Genomic DNA, 17,687 nt, shown 5'->3' with positions numbered 1-17,687 from the left:
TAGAAACATAATTATAGCATCCTATTACTTAATTATGCTTATCTATTTATTCACATTTTTCTGACTCCTTTTGTTGAAAGCCACTAAGACAGTGCACAGCAAGCCATAAAACTATGACATAACAATAAACCAAAAGTAACAATAAAAGCACAAAGACTCCAATCAATACCCATGCAGTGGGACTTCTGAATGTAATATATAGAATATTTTAAGACACCAATTTGAAAGATATGTCAACATCTTGGAGGATAAATCTCCAACGCAGGATTGTCAGGCCTAGCCCAAGGAACTCCAGGAGACCATGCACATTCAGTTCAGCAATGTTTATTAGCTACAACCTCTAGCAAGAATCTTCCCAGATTGAAACTCTGTTCCCACAGTAGCTGTGAAAACAGAGTTAATTCCTCAGGGAGGTGCCAGCCTCATCCTCTTATCTCTTCCTCGCCCTTCAGGAGACGAAAGAGGATGTTTCCCTCCCTGAGTGTGGCCTTCATAATTCCATTCCATCACACTAAGCAACCTTTTGCTGGTGGAATAGTGGACATTTGGTAGTGGCAGACACCCAAGGCCTTTATAAGAGGGAACTTGTCTTCTCCAACCTTGCACACGGTTTAACACTTACCCTCAAAATCAAGCCAGTAGGGTTAGGGGATTCTCCGCGACATTTTTTTTAGGGTTGTGCAGAAGGGATGTCCACAAGTAGGGCCAAAAAGTGAAGATGTCAGCCACAATGGTGCAAGCAAAGCTCCACCTGTTGTTGTTGTTGTTGTTTTTATGTTCAGAGCTTCAATCATACTGTTGTGGCCTCTATCTTGACTTTTTTACCATATCCTATGAATAACCATGTTATACAGCAATAAGAGAAGCAAGAATCTCTCTCTTTTTAAAAAACTTTGTGGAATGGAACCACAAAATGGCTCTCAAACCTATGTGGAAATTGTTTGAAATGTATTTCAATGTCCAAACAGTTTGAAATATCCTATGAATAACCATGTTATACAGCAATAAGGGAAGCAAGACTCTGTCTCTTTTTAAAAAACTTGTGGAATGGAACCACAGAATGACTCCCAAACCTATTTGGAAATTGTTTGAAATGTATTACACTTCTTATTCTACAAAACCAAAGAGCTTTGAAATATTCTAAGGAATATTTAGATAGGCAGTTATTTGCCAACAAGTTGCTTGTAGAGATGAGTCACACTGTCTCAATAAGATCCTTTGCCTTGATGGAGCAAGTTGCACCACATCAATGAAGCATTAAGACAAAGTGTCTTGATTCAGTCAGCTACCCTGGTGCAACAAAACAGACTTAAATGCATGTGTAGAACATTTACAGACGCCTTTTTGTTAATTGGATGACACTTATGAAATAACAAGATGCTGTAAGGAAGGAATTCAATCAAAGATTTGTTGAAGTAAGACCCCACCCCCAGATCTGCACAACTACAAAGAATCTTTAATTCATGTAGGGCACATAGTGAAACAGTTTCTGTGAACTAACTGTACAGTCTAAATCAGGCAGCCATGCCAGAGTTTTATGCATTTCCCAAGCCTCTTTTAAAGAGCATTTGAATGCCCCCAATTGCACTGAATTTTAACAGTTTATTTTATGAAAAATGGAATCTGGATTTCCTGCCATTTTTTGGTGGGGAATCCAGGAAAACTATAGCATGTCCCAGGTATCAAGGGCATACCCTGGCCACCCAAATGTTGCCTTCTCCTGACCAAAAGCATGCCATGATATGGAAGATTTTTGGCAGTTCTAGCATTTGAAAGCATTGCCAATACCAATACTATGCCAGCTACAGTTCTGTGACTGAAAAGAAAGTGCAATATGTAAATAATTTGTCTATCTGTTAATTCATTCACTTATGGCCAACCTAACCCTCAGTGCTTCAAAATCCGAATACTGATGACAACACAAGGTCAGTATGAACCACAGAAAGTTCCAATATAAGAGAGTATATGTAGCTCAGGGTTGAATTGTGGAGTCCTTGGTGCTCTCTGAGCTTGGCTGTGATGGTTGGTTGTGTGATTGTGTGGTTGTAACTGATAATGTTACCTAGCTGGGTAATAAAACATCTGCAAGCAAACAACCAAGCTCATAGAGCACAAAGGAGTCCCAGAAAGCTGTCAGTCTAATGTGCATGAAAGTGAAATATAGTAATTTAAGTAACAAGCAATTCATTATTATTATTATTTTCAGTAAAACCCTCATTAAAAATACTATTACTTCCTCTAACAAGTAACATTGTGTTAGTAGCTACATGATGGGATGAAGAGCATCTTTTTTCAATAGTATTTCCTCTATGCTGGCAAAGAATTCCAAAAGTCAAACACATTTAGAAGGTAACAGATTAGGAGAAACTGTGTTAGGCAATGAATGGATATTATTTGGGAGAGAATAGGAATGGATGGATAATAAGTAGCTTGACAGCATCTAAGATAATTGTAATTGTAATTTTTTAATTGTAAGCCACTCAGAGTCACTCTTTGGGGGAGATGGCCAGCATATAAATTTAATAATAAATAAATAAATAATCAATCAATCAATCAATCAATCCTGCTCATCTCTAAAAAGCTAAGCAGGGATGAACCCAGTTAGTATTTGGATGGATGATCAACAAGATATCCCAGGGCTTTTTAAAAACCTGAAAAAAAGGCAATGGTAAAATGCTTCCCCGCTGTTGCCAAGAAAAATAGCATAAATGCATCTATGTTGTCACAAGGAATTAAGCTTGACTCAAAGGAGATTGTTCTTCAATGAATGGGCGGAAGGAAGTGTAGATGCCAGTGATAGTAACAAGATGACCAGATGGATGATAGAAGCAGCATATCTTGACAATCAGTGTAGTACCAGACTAAGACAATTTAAATAAAATCTCAGGAAAGGAAATTGAAAGCATTTTTAACTTTTTAAAAATCAGATTTATAGATCTTCTAAAAATCTAAATATTAATATGATTTACAATAATCTTTGGGAAAGACAGCATCTTACTTGAAAAAATAGAATATCTGATATTTTTACCTTTATATATTTAGTTATCATCTTACAAAACAGTTACCATGGCAAATGCTGTGCTTAATGAGCAAGTATATAAAAAGGACCAAAATAGGTAACAGTCATGAAAAAATATATTGCAAATAACTCAGAACATTTTAGCACTTTTGAGTTTGTTATGTGAAATTGCAAATCCTGTTGTGCCAGTTTATACAACCATACATAATAACTCATTCTGGCAATATTAATCTTTTTTTGATACTCTTTTTCAGTTTCATATCTATTATTAAGCCCATTCTGTACCACAATGACATAGACTTGGGAAACAGTGGTCCAATAGACCCATTTGGGATTAAGAAATTCTCCTCATGATGGATAAAATTACAGTTTTCACAGTTTACTAAAATGAACTTTCATGTAATGTCATTTCTCCCTTTGTGGAAATGCTAGCTGCTGAAAGGCAAAAGTGATTCTTTAAAATGGGCTTTTCTGATTTAGATTCTCCTTTAACTAGGTGAAACGAACATTTCCTATTCATTTAACCCATTAAACCAATAACAGCAGTTAGCAACAAAGATAATAACTCAAGTGATGGAAACCAGCTTTGTTCACTATGATTTAATTACATTCTTTGTTTTTCTCTTACCATACATTTAGGAAAGCATGTAGCTGCCATTGGTAAAGTGAATGTACATTCATTATTGCAGCTGAATTACTGAACACCGAATCCCAAAACCAGTATCTAATGCTTTATTTGTTTTGAGGACCAAAACAGGGAAAGAGTCCCATATGCCAAATTGCTCAGTACTTGAAATAATCAGATGGATGAAAATTTGTTATTTGGGAAGATTAAAATTAACCAGATAAAATATAATTCCAAGAATTATTTCATTATTTTGGTTTTCCTCATACACTCATGCTTATGAGACAACTGATATCAATAGATAAAAAGAAAGGAGAAAATATTATAATGATGAAGGGCATTGTTTTGATACACAATTTTACACTCTCTCATAATGTGTGGGCATGCATGTGATAGTGCACTCTATCTTATTTACAAAGTATTAACTTGCTTTGTAAAGAGCACAGCGTTTCTTTCCCCCACCTTATCTCTTTGTTGAATGCCTGATTGCCTTCTAAGAGAGCACAGCATCCCCCCATCCCATTTCCTTAGAAGCAATTAGCCAGATGCCTGAAGCCATAAATTAGATCGGTACCAGGCAAAGAAGTTGCAACGAGAGAGGCCCTACATTCCAAAGAAGTTAGGTATTTCCTTGATAACCAGAAGAAAAAAGTTAAACTTAGATTCACCTCTTTAGGCCCACCTTTACTTTTCCCTGGGTCATCCCAAAATTCCCTTGTATGGATATGAGGGGATGTACTATCTGAAATATCTGAATATGCCTATAAAATCTTTGTTGCTTGCTTTGCAAGGTGTGGTTCTGGGCAACACTCCTTGAGCCATCCAGAAGGTTTCCTTGGCCAATAAAACCTCTGTTAATTAAAAGCCTCATCTCAAGTCTTCTTATTTGGCTTTACTGAAACTTGGGAAATAAAGGTGCCATACAGTGACATTAAATGCTGTGAGAAATGGGACAAGGTTAACAATAAGATTCTGTCTAAGTCCTGTAGTTCAAACTTGCAGCAGCAATTTCTGCACGTCATTCTCACTATCTGCTGATCTCAAATGGTTTCGTGCATGGTATTGTCTATATACTGTATTTGCAAATCTGCACTTTGAAAAGAACATATCTCAATGGGATATGGGATGAGGGTAGAGAATATCTGGCAATGGTGCTCACTCTTTCACTTTCAGATTGAGAAACTGCTGAATATACTGCACTTGTCTGTAAACATTGTTCTGATAGGCTGCTGTAAGGATTGTTGCAAATGCACTGAGAAGCCTCAAATGCTTCAGTTGTTCATGGAGCATAATTGCATGCTAGTAAATCCTATGAAAGTAGGAGGTTCAAAAATTGCATTTGAAACCTTTTCACCTAGCTGGGTTGCATGAAACATTTGGCAGGAGTTGGTTGGGGGAGGGGTATGTGTGACATAGGCAACACATAGGCTCTCTCTCCAGTGGAAAAACAAATGTCCACAAATAAAGGATGAACTTGGTAAAATCAAGATTTATCTACAGGTAGTCCTCGCTTAACAATGGTAATTGGGACCCGCAACTCTGTCTCTAAGCGGCACGGCCATAAAGCACAACATCGGATGATCACACCAACTTATGACAGCAGTTGTGGCAGACCCAGTTGCCGTTGTTAGGCAAATCCTGCGAAGTCACATGTCCCGTGGTCACATGACCGCCTTTTGCAACCTCTTGATGGCTTCCCCGTTGCCTTTGCTTTTGGAAGCCAGCGATGAAGGTCATAAATGACAATCATGTGACCACGGGATGCTGCTATATCATAATTGCAAGCCAGTCACCAAGGGCCCAAATTGTGATCATGTGACTATGTGGATGCTGCGACAGCTGCAATTATGAGGACCCATCATAAGTCCCTCTCTTCTCAGCACCTTGTAACTTTGAACAGTTGCTAAATAAGTAGTTGTTCAACAAGGAATACCTATATCTCTAAAATAAGGGAAGGAAATGCAAATGAATTTTGCAAGGGTGAATAGAAGTTTGGAAATTTGCATTGCATCAATGGTTTGCAAATAGTATCACCATCCTAGGGGGTACATAAAAAATCAGCACCTGAAAATGTTTTTAAATCTCCTCTTATAACTCTTCGATGTAAGACATTCCAGAAATCTCTTGGGTAAGTAAATCAATTACTTAGCTAATTTTACATTAGATCTTTTGATTACAGGAGATCTGTAGTCAAACAGCAGGACATTATCTTTATTAGATTTGGTATGACCAGGAAGGGGGTAGGTTACACCAAATGCAGATATCTCATGTTATATTTGTTACTCACTTAATATTGCATTTGCTTAACATTCAGGCTTTGGCTTGAGTTTCTCAGCTTTGTTATAAGTACTGATTTCCAGTTATAATTTAGGAAACAGATATAACAATCATGGCATCCTGTGTCCACAGGTAGACCAATATTCACTAAAGGCCATAGCAATATAATATGGATACTTCTCCTCTCCTCAACAATAGTTGTTTCGTTGGGATTGCTGCAAAAACTAACCTGCACTGGGATTTTTTTTCAAAGAATTAACAATTCTTTTACTATAGAGACAACTTAATGACTTAAGTTTTTCATAATGGTAATGATGATTCCATGACTTGGGAATTTGTATTACAGGTGCTTTTGTACAGTAAGGGCTAGGAACTAGTGTGCATTGAAAGCAGCCAGGAATCCATTTTCAGTGAAAGCAAATCTGTCTGGAAAAGATCTTGAGATTTGTGATATGAAAGTTACTGAATCTTTCGAAGGTATGTTAACATGAGAACGTATGAACATTCGCCAGCTTGTTTCAAAATGTTAAACACTTCCTCATATTCTCTTTTATCCAGGATTGCAGTTCTTTGATGATTGAATGAGATAACTAATCACTTGTGACAGCTTAAGCATTGTCCTAATTTTCTACTAATATATGGCATTACACATGTTTTGTGGGTGGCAGTAGGTGGCCTTTTCCCCCTTCATTTTGCTAATTGTGGAGGCAGGGCACACATCTGAAGTTCAGGAATGTGCTTCAGAATTTTTCAGGCTTTCACGTAATAGTATGAGTGACAGGAGTTTGAGGCTGTAATACTTTTCTTCTTTAACTAAATTGCTGTTTTGGCACATGGCTGTTCTATATTCCAATGAAATACCCACAAAGCTTCCAAAGCATACCTACACACATTCTGTACTCACCTGACCCTTTTCAAACTGTGGGCATGATTTTGAATGCCCAAGTTTTCTTCTGTAAGAGTCTCCATTCTTCCCAAATAGCGTAATAAAGATATTTGCATCTGTTTCGGATGCAGGTAATGTTCCTGTATAAACACTGACTGAGTAAGTAACTTCTGTAATAGAACATCAGATGAAAGAACATATGAGAAGAAATCAACGGCGTGAGGCCGTTCCAAAGAAAGTGCCATGGCAGAGAAGGCACACATCTTGGGTCCTACCAGTTGACACTGTTCATAGAAGAGACACAGAGCATGCCCACCATGCTAGACCTGGTGGGACAGGAAGAAAACATTGGAGACAGCGGTCCTACAAATAATCTAGCCTTGTAACAAATAGCACATTGAATTGAACTGAATAATCTGCTGGCATCCAGTGTAGCTCACACAGCAGCAATGTTACTGTGATGTACCTAAAACTGCATGTGCCTCTTCATTCTGAACCAGCTGCAGTTCCCAAATGCCTGAAAGGGCAGCCCCATTCAGAGTGCATTGTAACAGTCTAATTGGGAAGTGACTAAAGCATGAGTGACCTTGAGCAGAACCTTCCCATCCAGAAATGGGTGCCACTGGCACACAAGATAGATTTTGGCAGCTGAGCATGTGGAATCCTTACCAGGTACTTTGTGATTACCTCAATTATTTTCTTGGACTTCTGCAGACTCTGAAACCCCTTTAGGCCTACTTATCTTCTTTTAGAATATAGGCCCTTTTCTGGCTATAGTGTGTATCAAAAATCAGCAGGTGTTTTTTGTTTGTTTTATTTATTTGTTAGGGGGTGATATCACAAGGAAATCTGTTATCAAAACAAGAATCCTGTGTCTTCCAAATTAATGTTATCCTCTATTATAGCATAAACATTTGCTATACACTTTATCAGATGTATTTGCAAGGAAATGGGAATTTTGAAAATTCGTTGGGAAGAAGCAACATGAAAGGAAATAGAGGAGGGTGGGGGAATATTTGGTCCCACAGACCACTTGTGACCCCCTAATGCCCCAATTGCAACTTCTCAAAGTTCTCTAGACCAGTGTTTCTTAAAGTGTGGTCCTAGGACCTCTGGGGCTCCCCCAAGACCCTCTCACAAGTCCGCAAAACCAAATTATTTGCCAGCCTATGTTGAAAAATAATACAATATTAAAACACTATCAAACAATTGTGAGAAGCAGTAGCAGCAAGTGCATCAATTTTAATTTTTAATGCAGTTAATATTGATAAATATAACCCATACAAACAAAAGCTCTTGTAGGATCTTCCATAATTTTTAAAAGTGGGAAGGGGTCCTGAGAGAAAAAAAGTTTAAAATATACTGTGGCTGGTGTGGGTCTTCCGGGCTGTGTGGCCGTGGTCTTGAAGTCTTGTTTCCTAACGTTTCGCCAGCACCTGTGACTGGCATCTTCAGAGTGCAGGAGCACAGACAAGAGCAGTTCTCTCTGTGCCCAGGGTGAAGTGACCCTTCTGTGGGTATTTATAGAGATCTGGGGGGGGTGTGTGGGGGGGGGGTTGGGTTACTGAGTGGCTGCTTGTTTTGGAGTCAGCATCTTGGGATGTCCTGGGATGCAAAAGACAAAAGGGATCCCCTCACCGCTGCAGGAGCATACCGCATACCATGCAGTTGCGGACAAATATACATTGGGACCACAAAACGCAGCATCCATACCAGGATAAAAGAACACGAAAGACACTGCAGACTACAGCAACCAGAAAAATCTGCAGTAGCTGAACATGCTCTCAAGCACACTGGACACAAAATCCTATTTGAAAACACAGAGATACTGGACAACACCAACAGCCACTATACCAGGCTATACCGGGAAGCCATTGAGATTCACAAACACCAGCACAGTTTCAATAAAAAAGAGGAGAGTCTAAAAATCAACAAAACCTGGCTACCAATCCTGAAAAATACAGCCTGCAAAAGGTCAACGAACTCAGCTCAACCACCAGGACATGTGAACAGTTCACACAATGAACTTGCTAATCACCCCCAGCAGCCCCTCGTTAACAATTCAATAGAAGAAAAAACCTGCCTAAACCCCAAGAAGATACACACAGATTCTGACACCAAAACAAGCAGCCACTCAGTAACTCAACCCCCCCCACACCCCCAACCCCCCCCCCAGATCTCCACAAAAAGGGTCACATCACCCTGGGCACAGAGAGAACTGCTCCTGTCTGTGCTCCTGCTCTCTGAAGATGCCGGTCACAGGTGCTGGCGAAACGTTAGGAAACAAGACTTCAAGACCACGGCCACACAGCCCGGAAGACCCACACCAGCCATCATATGCCGGCCGTGAAAGCCTTCGACAATACTTTAAAATATACTGCTCTAGAATAACTGGGGACAATTTTTTAAGGCCTGGGGTTTTTTTGGTATGGATGGGTAGGTAGAGAATTTAAGGAACAAAATGGACATCTAAAGCTTTGTATTGTGCCCCTTAAAAACTCCAACCTTCAAAAACAATAAAGCAACTTTTCCTGGTTTCAGGGGATTTTTAATGGGCAAAAGGAAAGCCTTAATGTTTCTGCAAGTTCAAGCACTATAACCATCTCTTAACCTTCAGCTCCCTAAAACTGCAAAAAAGAGCCTGAAAATATGGGCTCTGCTTACTTTACTGATATAATTTTATCAGCCAGATTTCCTGTGGCCCTTAACCAGGAAGAAGATCATTAAAAGTAAAAAAAAAAAAAAAAAGTTGCTCATCCCTACATTAAGTAAAGAAAATGGCAACAGGATTGGGAAAAGATTAGAAGTCCATTTTCCTCATCTGATAAAGTGATTCTGTTATTATGCTATAATGGATATATAGTTGTTAGGGAATAGATACCTTTTTTTAAAAAAACCCAAAAGAACATAGCTGCCTAGCTGAAATCTGGGACGTGTGATTTAATTTGTAACACAATTCAGCTCTGCAAGTTTGAATACCAGCTTGAATATCGCACCTGTTTTCATGAGGAGAAAATGTGCTTGATGATACAATTCTATACTTTCTATTCAGAAATAAGTCCAAAGTGTTCAAGGTTTATTTCTAGATACATTTATATAAAATTATAGCCTTACTGAGATTTCCAAAGGATTCTTGAACAAATATACACGTTAATATCTATGACATCTGCCTCTATTTTAATATAGTACAGTACATTTTGATTTATCATTTAGTATAATAGGAATGGTAGTTATTTAAGATCTAATTTTGAAATCTATGCTAGAAACATAATAGAGAGGTCATTATTCAAATATCAGTAATGTTAAACATAAGCTTGTTCTGGACAATTTTTTTTTTTTCACATTACCCATGTTATAATGACTCAAATATACAATTTAAAAAAACGATCTAGATCTGGTATATACTGAGAAACAATTTTATTTCTTTTATATTGATTGTAGGATACACATTTTAATTAGTATCACTACTCATTGAACTGATTTCCATGACAAAAGATGCATGCTGTCTGTTCAAGATCAGCTGCTTTCCTTCTGAACCTGTTAGTTAGATAATTGCTGCCACCACCAATTAAAGCAGTATAAGGAAGGAGGTCAACCCTTCACACTGATCAACATTAATATTAGTCATTAGTGACAGTAATAATAATTTAGAATGATGTCTGAGTGATGACACATAGCTATGTATGTGCACTTTAAACAGCATGACAAAACTTTTTTTTTTCTTTTAGAATAACAGCTACATAAACAGTATATAGAAGCTCAAATTCAACCAAACAGTTTTGCCAATCTCTTTGGCTTTGAGTCAGAATAGGAAGAAAATAATTGTCAGTGTTTGACCATTTATGCAACCCTCTTTTTCAAAGTGTAGGATTCTAGAAATGTTAGCAGCACTTAATGTAAAATCAAGGGAGCTTAATTACTTCTGCATTTTAATCCTACTGAATTTAATGAAATTTCTACATTATGCATTCTTTGGGGTGGAAATTCTATAGTCCAATTCAAAAGCCAGTTAAATCAGATCTCCTGGATTTAAATTAACTAGCTGTTTGATCTGCAACACATGCAATTAAAGTTAAATTCCACTCATTTCCAAATAAGACTCACTGGCTTGACACCTAAATCCTAGTAATGTCAATGGAATTTAACTCTTGTCTAATTTAAATGTTTGTGGAAAATAATAAAAATTAAAGCTTTTTGTCCATCAGGGCAACTTTCACTTTTTTTTTAATGCAAAATACTGTAGAAATGGGATTATCCAAAAATCATGCATAACAGCTAAAGAAAGTTACTCCAACTACTGAATTCAACTCTCATAAACTGAAGTACATCTCCATCATCTTAGCAATTACCAATTAAGATCTTGTATGAAATACATATTTTTGGACATATTTTCCCAAATATATGCTTTCTTGTGCAATCCTGAAAATGACATGCTTATGTCACAGTAGAACATGGTTTTGCCTATGTCACCAATTTTATTTCTATATTCTAAATATTTCTATTTCTACAAGCTCCTACAATTCCCATGCCTGGATTTCTTCCTGGCCCCATCCATACTACTGTTCTTCCTCACTTATGCCCATCTTTCATCAGTTTCTTTTCTATATCCCTGCCTAAAATAGCATGCAGATTTTATTATTGAAGCTGCCTGTTTGAGGAACATTCTCCCAGCAACCAACAATATGGCTGCAATGTAGTGAACTGCAATGCTTGACAACTAAGAGCTGTCCTTGATGGTCACGGCTCTGCAGTCCCAAGTTTGAAAGAAAGGGCTAACCTGCTGTTGCCCAACAACATACCATTCAGTGGAGCTTCATTTGGTCGGACTGCTGCTAGTTCTGTCACAGTTTCTGACCCATCTTCTTCAAACAGCCATCGGTTTAAAGGGTGAAAGCCTAACTCTTCTTTAGTATCCAAGTCTTTCATCCGCACCTGCAGGGTAATAACCACCATATTTTTTCCTTTTAATGAAATAATCTTGGAGAGGTACAAGGAAATAGGGACATGGATTCATTCAACCATTTTAACTGTAATTTCAGGAATTTTAAGGGATGAAATGGGTGTCCTATGTTTATGCAAAGCTTCAGGCATTTAATTTGTTCCTAACTTCTCTTATTTTTAAAAAATGGAGAAATATTTGATTCCATCCACTATGGAGAACTCTAGGGTTAGGGTTAGGGTTATAGGGGCTATAAGAGAAATACTGGCAGGTTGCACGTGGCCCTTGGGATACACTTGTACCCTATTTCTACAAGGTTTTTCTCATAATTTTATCTTGAAAAACATTGCATTATACGGAATTTACCTCACAATGTCTCTCAGAATGTTTTATGCTCACTTCAGTAGAAGTGAGAAATCTTTGTTAGTGAGAAATCTTTGGCATGGAAAATTAGAGAGGGTCCCTGTTAAATAAGCTACATGCATCCTTTTGGGGCATTTCTCCTTAGTGGCTAATCCTCCCTCAGAACATAGATAGGGAATGGAGAGTAAGATAATTAAGCATAAACAGAGAGAAAGAGAGAAAGGAGTTCAGGCAAAAATCCAAGTATCAGTTCTTCCTTTCTCCTTCTCCAAATGAGCAGGATACATCTGTTGGTCAGATATATTGTAAATTACATAATACCCTCCTCTTCCAGAAGATGGAATTAATATATTGTTGATTCTGTGACTGCAGTGACAAAATACACTTAACCTGGTTACTGGGAGATTACTGGGAGTTGAAATTGAAGAACAGTAGGTTGGCTGGGCCATTGCAGGACTTCTCTCTCTGAATTCAGGCAATTATTTTTTTAAGAGATGAAGGTATATGATATGCAAAATACTGTTTGAAAGAGTGAAGGTTGTGCAGACATGGCCTGCATAAATTCTCTGCCATATTTGCCATATGGGCAGAAGAAAAGGTGGATTTTTCAGTTAATTTTCTTAGAAATCAAGAAACTCTTCAACCATTTGGAGCCAGATAAGGCCATCGCTCCTTTTATTTTATTTTTTTCCCCAGAGTGCTAATTGTATCAATATGTTTTACATAAATAAGTAAAAATAGCAGCATTAAGACATATACAATTCTTTGCTATACACCTAATCAAGGTTAGGGAGTGTTTGTAGGGCAGTGGGGAATAAGGTGGATGGGATGGTGGCTTCTGCTGCCACTGCCAAAAATGAAGATTAAAGTTCTTCAAATCAGCCTTGTTCTGATGAAAAGAATATAAAAAGAATTACCATGAATTTTTGGCTCAGTTTTAGGGCTTATCTCACTTTCTTACCCTCTTTTCTTCCAGTGTGCTGTCAGACTGGGGAGACCCACCTTCCAATTCCTACCTGATCACGGAGCTCAAAAAGTAGATTGAGCCAATGTCTGACTCTCAACAAACCCACTTGTCATAGATTTCTGGTTCTAGAAATGATAATTAAGGCTGAGTCCATCTACACTGCCTTGAGTTTCTTACAAAAAATGGCATGGTAGGCATATACAAAATATACTAAAGTAAATTATCTGTGGATGGAGTGAATCTTGGTGTTTTTTGTTTTTGCTTATTTTGGTTGTTGTTGTTTTGTTTTGCCATTATGCATTGGGAACTGCATAGTTATTGTACTTAAACTATTAGTAGAGCAATAAAGGCTCAGGGCAAATATCACATTGCTGGATTAAAAGTTGAATGGTCCTATTGAGAAGGTCAGCATATTCTATATTTCTGGAACATTTTAAATTCTTTATCACAAGAGAGCTCCTGTAGCATGGAACCAACCTCTGCCAGTAAGAGTTATGGAATTACATCTGTCACTGCAGTAAATAGAAATGTAGAAGTAGACAGAGGCCATGGATTAAGAAAACTGGCATTGCTTTTCATTTTGCTCTAAAACTGCAAATAAGATAATTTTTACACTGTTGATCAAAAGGCAAACTTGTCTAATACCAGAAGTCGGACATAATAATGCTTCAATTTTTATACTTTTGGATATGGTTTCAAAACACTGTGATTTCTAGACGCTGTAAAGAAGATTGTACCTGTATGCAGAAGGGCCAAGAAATAAAAGGTACTCATTCAGGTTGCACCCCACATTTAGCTTTTAAAAAATTCAGAGAAAATATTTGTTACTAATTTCCTAGGAAAGGCACTTTGTACAATTGTAAGAGTAATGCATTTTACTTTTAGTTCTGAAGTGTTGAATTATCTGTAACAAAAATATGAGCTCTGAAATTTACGTTCATTATTAGACATGAATGGACCAGTTTCAATTTTAGGAAAAATAATTACCTCCTTACATAATTACTTTCACTTTCTTTTGCTGCCTTCCCCTGGAATCTACCCTGCTTCAAATAAGGGTCTAACAGGTGGAAGGGGGAAGACAAATCTGTTCCATGGATCCAAATAAGAGAAACACGTTTTCCCTCTTTTATGTTTACTATAAAAGGCTGGATTTGACAATGTTCCAGTAAGAATTTAATATTTATTCCGTTTTTCTAATACAACTTTGATACCTGGCTTCTTAAAAATATTGCACAATAATAGGAGAATAATAGTTTTACAGAGCATACTATGTATTAAGAACAGGAAACAACTATTTTAATAATTTAAATATAAACCTTACATAAAGCTTTAGATTGACAGTTATGCAGAGAGAATTCTTATATACTGCTACTATCAGGGGAAAATGCAGCATACAGACTAGCTGCACAGATGGAGCTTTACACTACTTTATTCCTTCCTTTCCAAAGTGTGTTTAAAATATCATAGATGGATGATACATTTATACCCATCACGTTGTTCCTTTTTGTAAGCAACCTTAGGTAAAGCATAGAAATAAAGTAGAAAATAGTTAACCAAAGAAATTAGGTAAGAAAAAGAATATAGAAAAGTCTAGTTTATACCAACATCTTCCACTATGTCTCTACATATCTATCCGTCTTAAATAGTCTCTCCACATTTATCTTCCAAACAAAAACATTTCTACAGTTACCACAGGCATTCCTTACACATTTATCTATAAATACATTACACAACAAAAGGTCATAACATGTTCTTGTTTTACTCTCTGCTATTGTTGAACTATTCTCTAAGCATTCTGTTACTTCTCTTACATGCTTTATTTCAATCATATATAATTTATGCCTTTCAGCAACCAACTTTCAACTTGATATTACACAATATTTCCATAATTCAAATCTATTCACTTTATCTAATCCTTTTTCTAAATCAGCAGATGTATAATAAATTTACTGTCTCACATTTATTCATTTTTCAATGACTGGCTGAAGAGCAAAACTCTAATCTGCACAATTCTTGTTGGCATAAAGCCAAACTACAGTTCCCAAATTCTCCTTATTCTCACTTCTCATACTTTTTAGTCTGAATTCTGCCTAGTACTTTCTCAGGCACATGTAACAGACTTAACACCAAGTAAGTTTTGTATTTAATTTTGCTGCCTTTCTAGTCAGATGCAATCTTCACAGACATTAAAGAAGTCACACAACCATTTCATAAACAAACCAATTCTATATTTTAATATTTCTCCAGTTACACCATCAACATCTGCAGCCTTACTCTTTTTCAACATTCCAGCCACATTTATTATATCCTTTTAGATAATTGTTGCATACTAACATTTAAACTGATAGTTTCAATTCCATTCTTTAACATAATTATTCATTAATCAGATTCATACCCGATGTTTAATTCAGGAGCTCAAAGAGACATATAGAGTGCTCCCTTCTACTTCTCCCCACAACAACACCATGCTCACCTCTGAGAGTGACTGAAAGAAATCCAGCTAAGTTCTGTGGCTGAAGGTAGATCATAACCAGGGTCCTCCCACATCTAGTGCATGATACCACACTGTGTCTACCTATCATTATAAAGCTCTAAAGTACCCCTATTAGCATACTCACACTTTATCCCAATTAATTTCATCACTTTTATTTTTAATTCTTTTCACTTTGTTGGAGGCTCCTTGTTTAGACTTCTTTATCTACTTCAAAAATAATGTTTTATTTCCAACAACAACATCACCCTATTTCTTAGCCTCTTTTAATTTGAATAGTTCCTTCTTCTCTTGACTATATTTTTTGCATCTTTCTTTTCTCGCTATATATATTTTTCTTCCTACCATTTTCCCACAGGTGCAGGGTCTGCTTTTTTCTCTATCTGCACATTATATAATATTTCTTGCTCACCCTCATTTTCAGCAGTCATTCTTTTACATTATTTTTTCCTTCACTCCATCATTTTCAGCAGCATCCTTTTTCATTCTTCACATTAGTGTAACTCCACATACTTCTGTGACACTCTGTGACATAATGCTTTTCACTCTGATCCATGCAGCTTCTCTGCATCTTTTCTTTATGTAGACTTTCTATTTATTGTGTTGGGAGAGTGTTCTATCTACTACATACTTTTTCATACAAGACTTGCACTTTCTTTTCTGCTGTTGTACTTTCACTCATGTTTATTTCACTTGCTGTCTTCCATGTCCATTTTCCCCCTAAATCTATTTCTAAAGCTACACAAAGAAATTGTGCTGCACATTCAGAACTGCCCATCACCCTTGTATCTTTAGTAATTCTCTCAATCCTTCATCATCAAAAATCAACCATGTGTTTAGATTTATATTTCCTTTGCCTTATGTACAAATGAATAGACTTGCTTAAATTAAAAAAAAACTGGCTTTTTCAAAGCAAATGCTCACCTATCACTATTCTCATTCATTCATTCATTCATTCATTCATTCATTCATTCATTCATTCATTCATTCTTAAGTCTCCAAATAGTTCATTTGTTGGGGGTTACTCTCTCATCTCCTCAGGTCACCTTACAAAATATATTTTCTGCTGAGTCATACTCATTCAGAATGTTCCACAATTTTCCCTAAGATTCTTCTGTGGTTTTTCCATTATTACCATTCACTGAAGCATAATAAGCACCTAGATAAGGATTTCTACTTTCATGCACACATATAATATTCTAAATGACACCAATTCATAGTTTCAGACATTTTAACATTTTTATTCACAATTAACCTACACTTTAATTTCCTTGCAAATATTCATCATCTCTACTCCATAAGATCAGAACACCTTCATTCATATTGCATCTTTATGTCATCTTTGCAGTACATGATATAACTATTTTTGTTCCTTCATTTTATTTATTAATCCATATGCTTTACTATTTACTCCTCCAACATTCCAAGTTGCCATCTTCCATATTCCAAAGTCATCACTCGATGGGCCCATAAGTATTGACCATGGCCCAGTACTCAAGTTTTGGTCAAGTGATACTTTCACATTATGCTTTTTAATAAGAAAGTGAAGGTGTAGACTAGATTACCAGGTTTAGTTCTACCAGTGCAACATGCAGCATCCTGTACTAAAAGTAAGGAAAATACTAGTCAAAAATGCATTCAAACCAAATTTTCTTTGAAGTATACTTATACTATTCCATGCAAACTAGGTTCTCTAGTCTAGAAGATTACCTTAGAAGCCAATATGCTTTTTATCTGCATCCTATCAACTCGTAAGTATATACAGTATACTGGCAGACCTGGATGCTTAGAAGGATGAAGTTTTTTATATTAAGGCCAATAAATCAAGTAAAAATGTTTCCATGCTTAATATTTGGATGATAATCACTACTGAGCTTTTTTGTTATCCAGTAGTTCATAAATGAGATATGTCTCTCTCTGACTTAGATGTCAATCACTGTTTGTTTATTTACTCCCAACTTCATTTGAAACATGTATCTTTCTTCAATTTTTGGTTGTTTCATAATTATTGTCCACGTCCTTTAATGTTGAAGCTAAATTACACTACTATATTCCACCAAAGGCCATTCAATGGTGTTGGAACTCATTAGAACAATCCCTTTATTTATATCTTTTGGGGA

The 17,687-nt window shown here is 36.6% G+C and overlaps 1 protein-coding gene across 1 annotated transcript in view; it reads right to left on the bottom strand.

The window, feature by feature from the left end:
• The window catches only part of RP1 (RP1 axonemal microtubule associated), a 194,824-nt gene that overhangs the window by 31,683 nt on the left and 145,454 nt on the right, over window positions 1-17,687 (bottom strand). The window contains exons 42-43 of the mRNA XM_088130611.1: window positions 11,607-11,739; window positions 6,826-6,977 (exon numbers count right to left, since the gene is read on the bottom strand). Of these exons, the coding sequence (XP_087986737.1) occupies window positions 6,826-6,977; window positions 11,607-11,739 (285 nt within the window). The remainder of the gene's footprint in view (window positions 1-6,825; window positions 6,978-11,606; window positions 11,740-17,687) is intronic.

This window comes from Python bivittatus, unplaced genomic scaffold (assembly GCF_059951505.1).
Source record: "Python bivittatus isolate LINGU-HERP-01145 unplaced genomic scaffold, Pbiv_v1 ctg000840_np1212, whole genome shotgun sequence".
NCBI classification, from domain to species: Eukaryota; Metazoa; Chordata; class Lepidosauria; order Squamata; family Pythonidae; genus Python; species Python bivittatus.
Note: the sequence above shows the minus strand (reverse complement) of the source record. Positions and strands in the feature narration are given on the sequence as shown.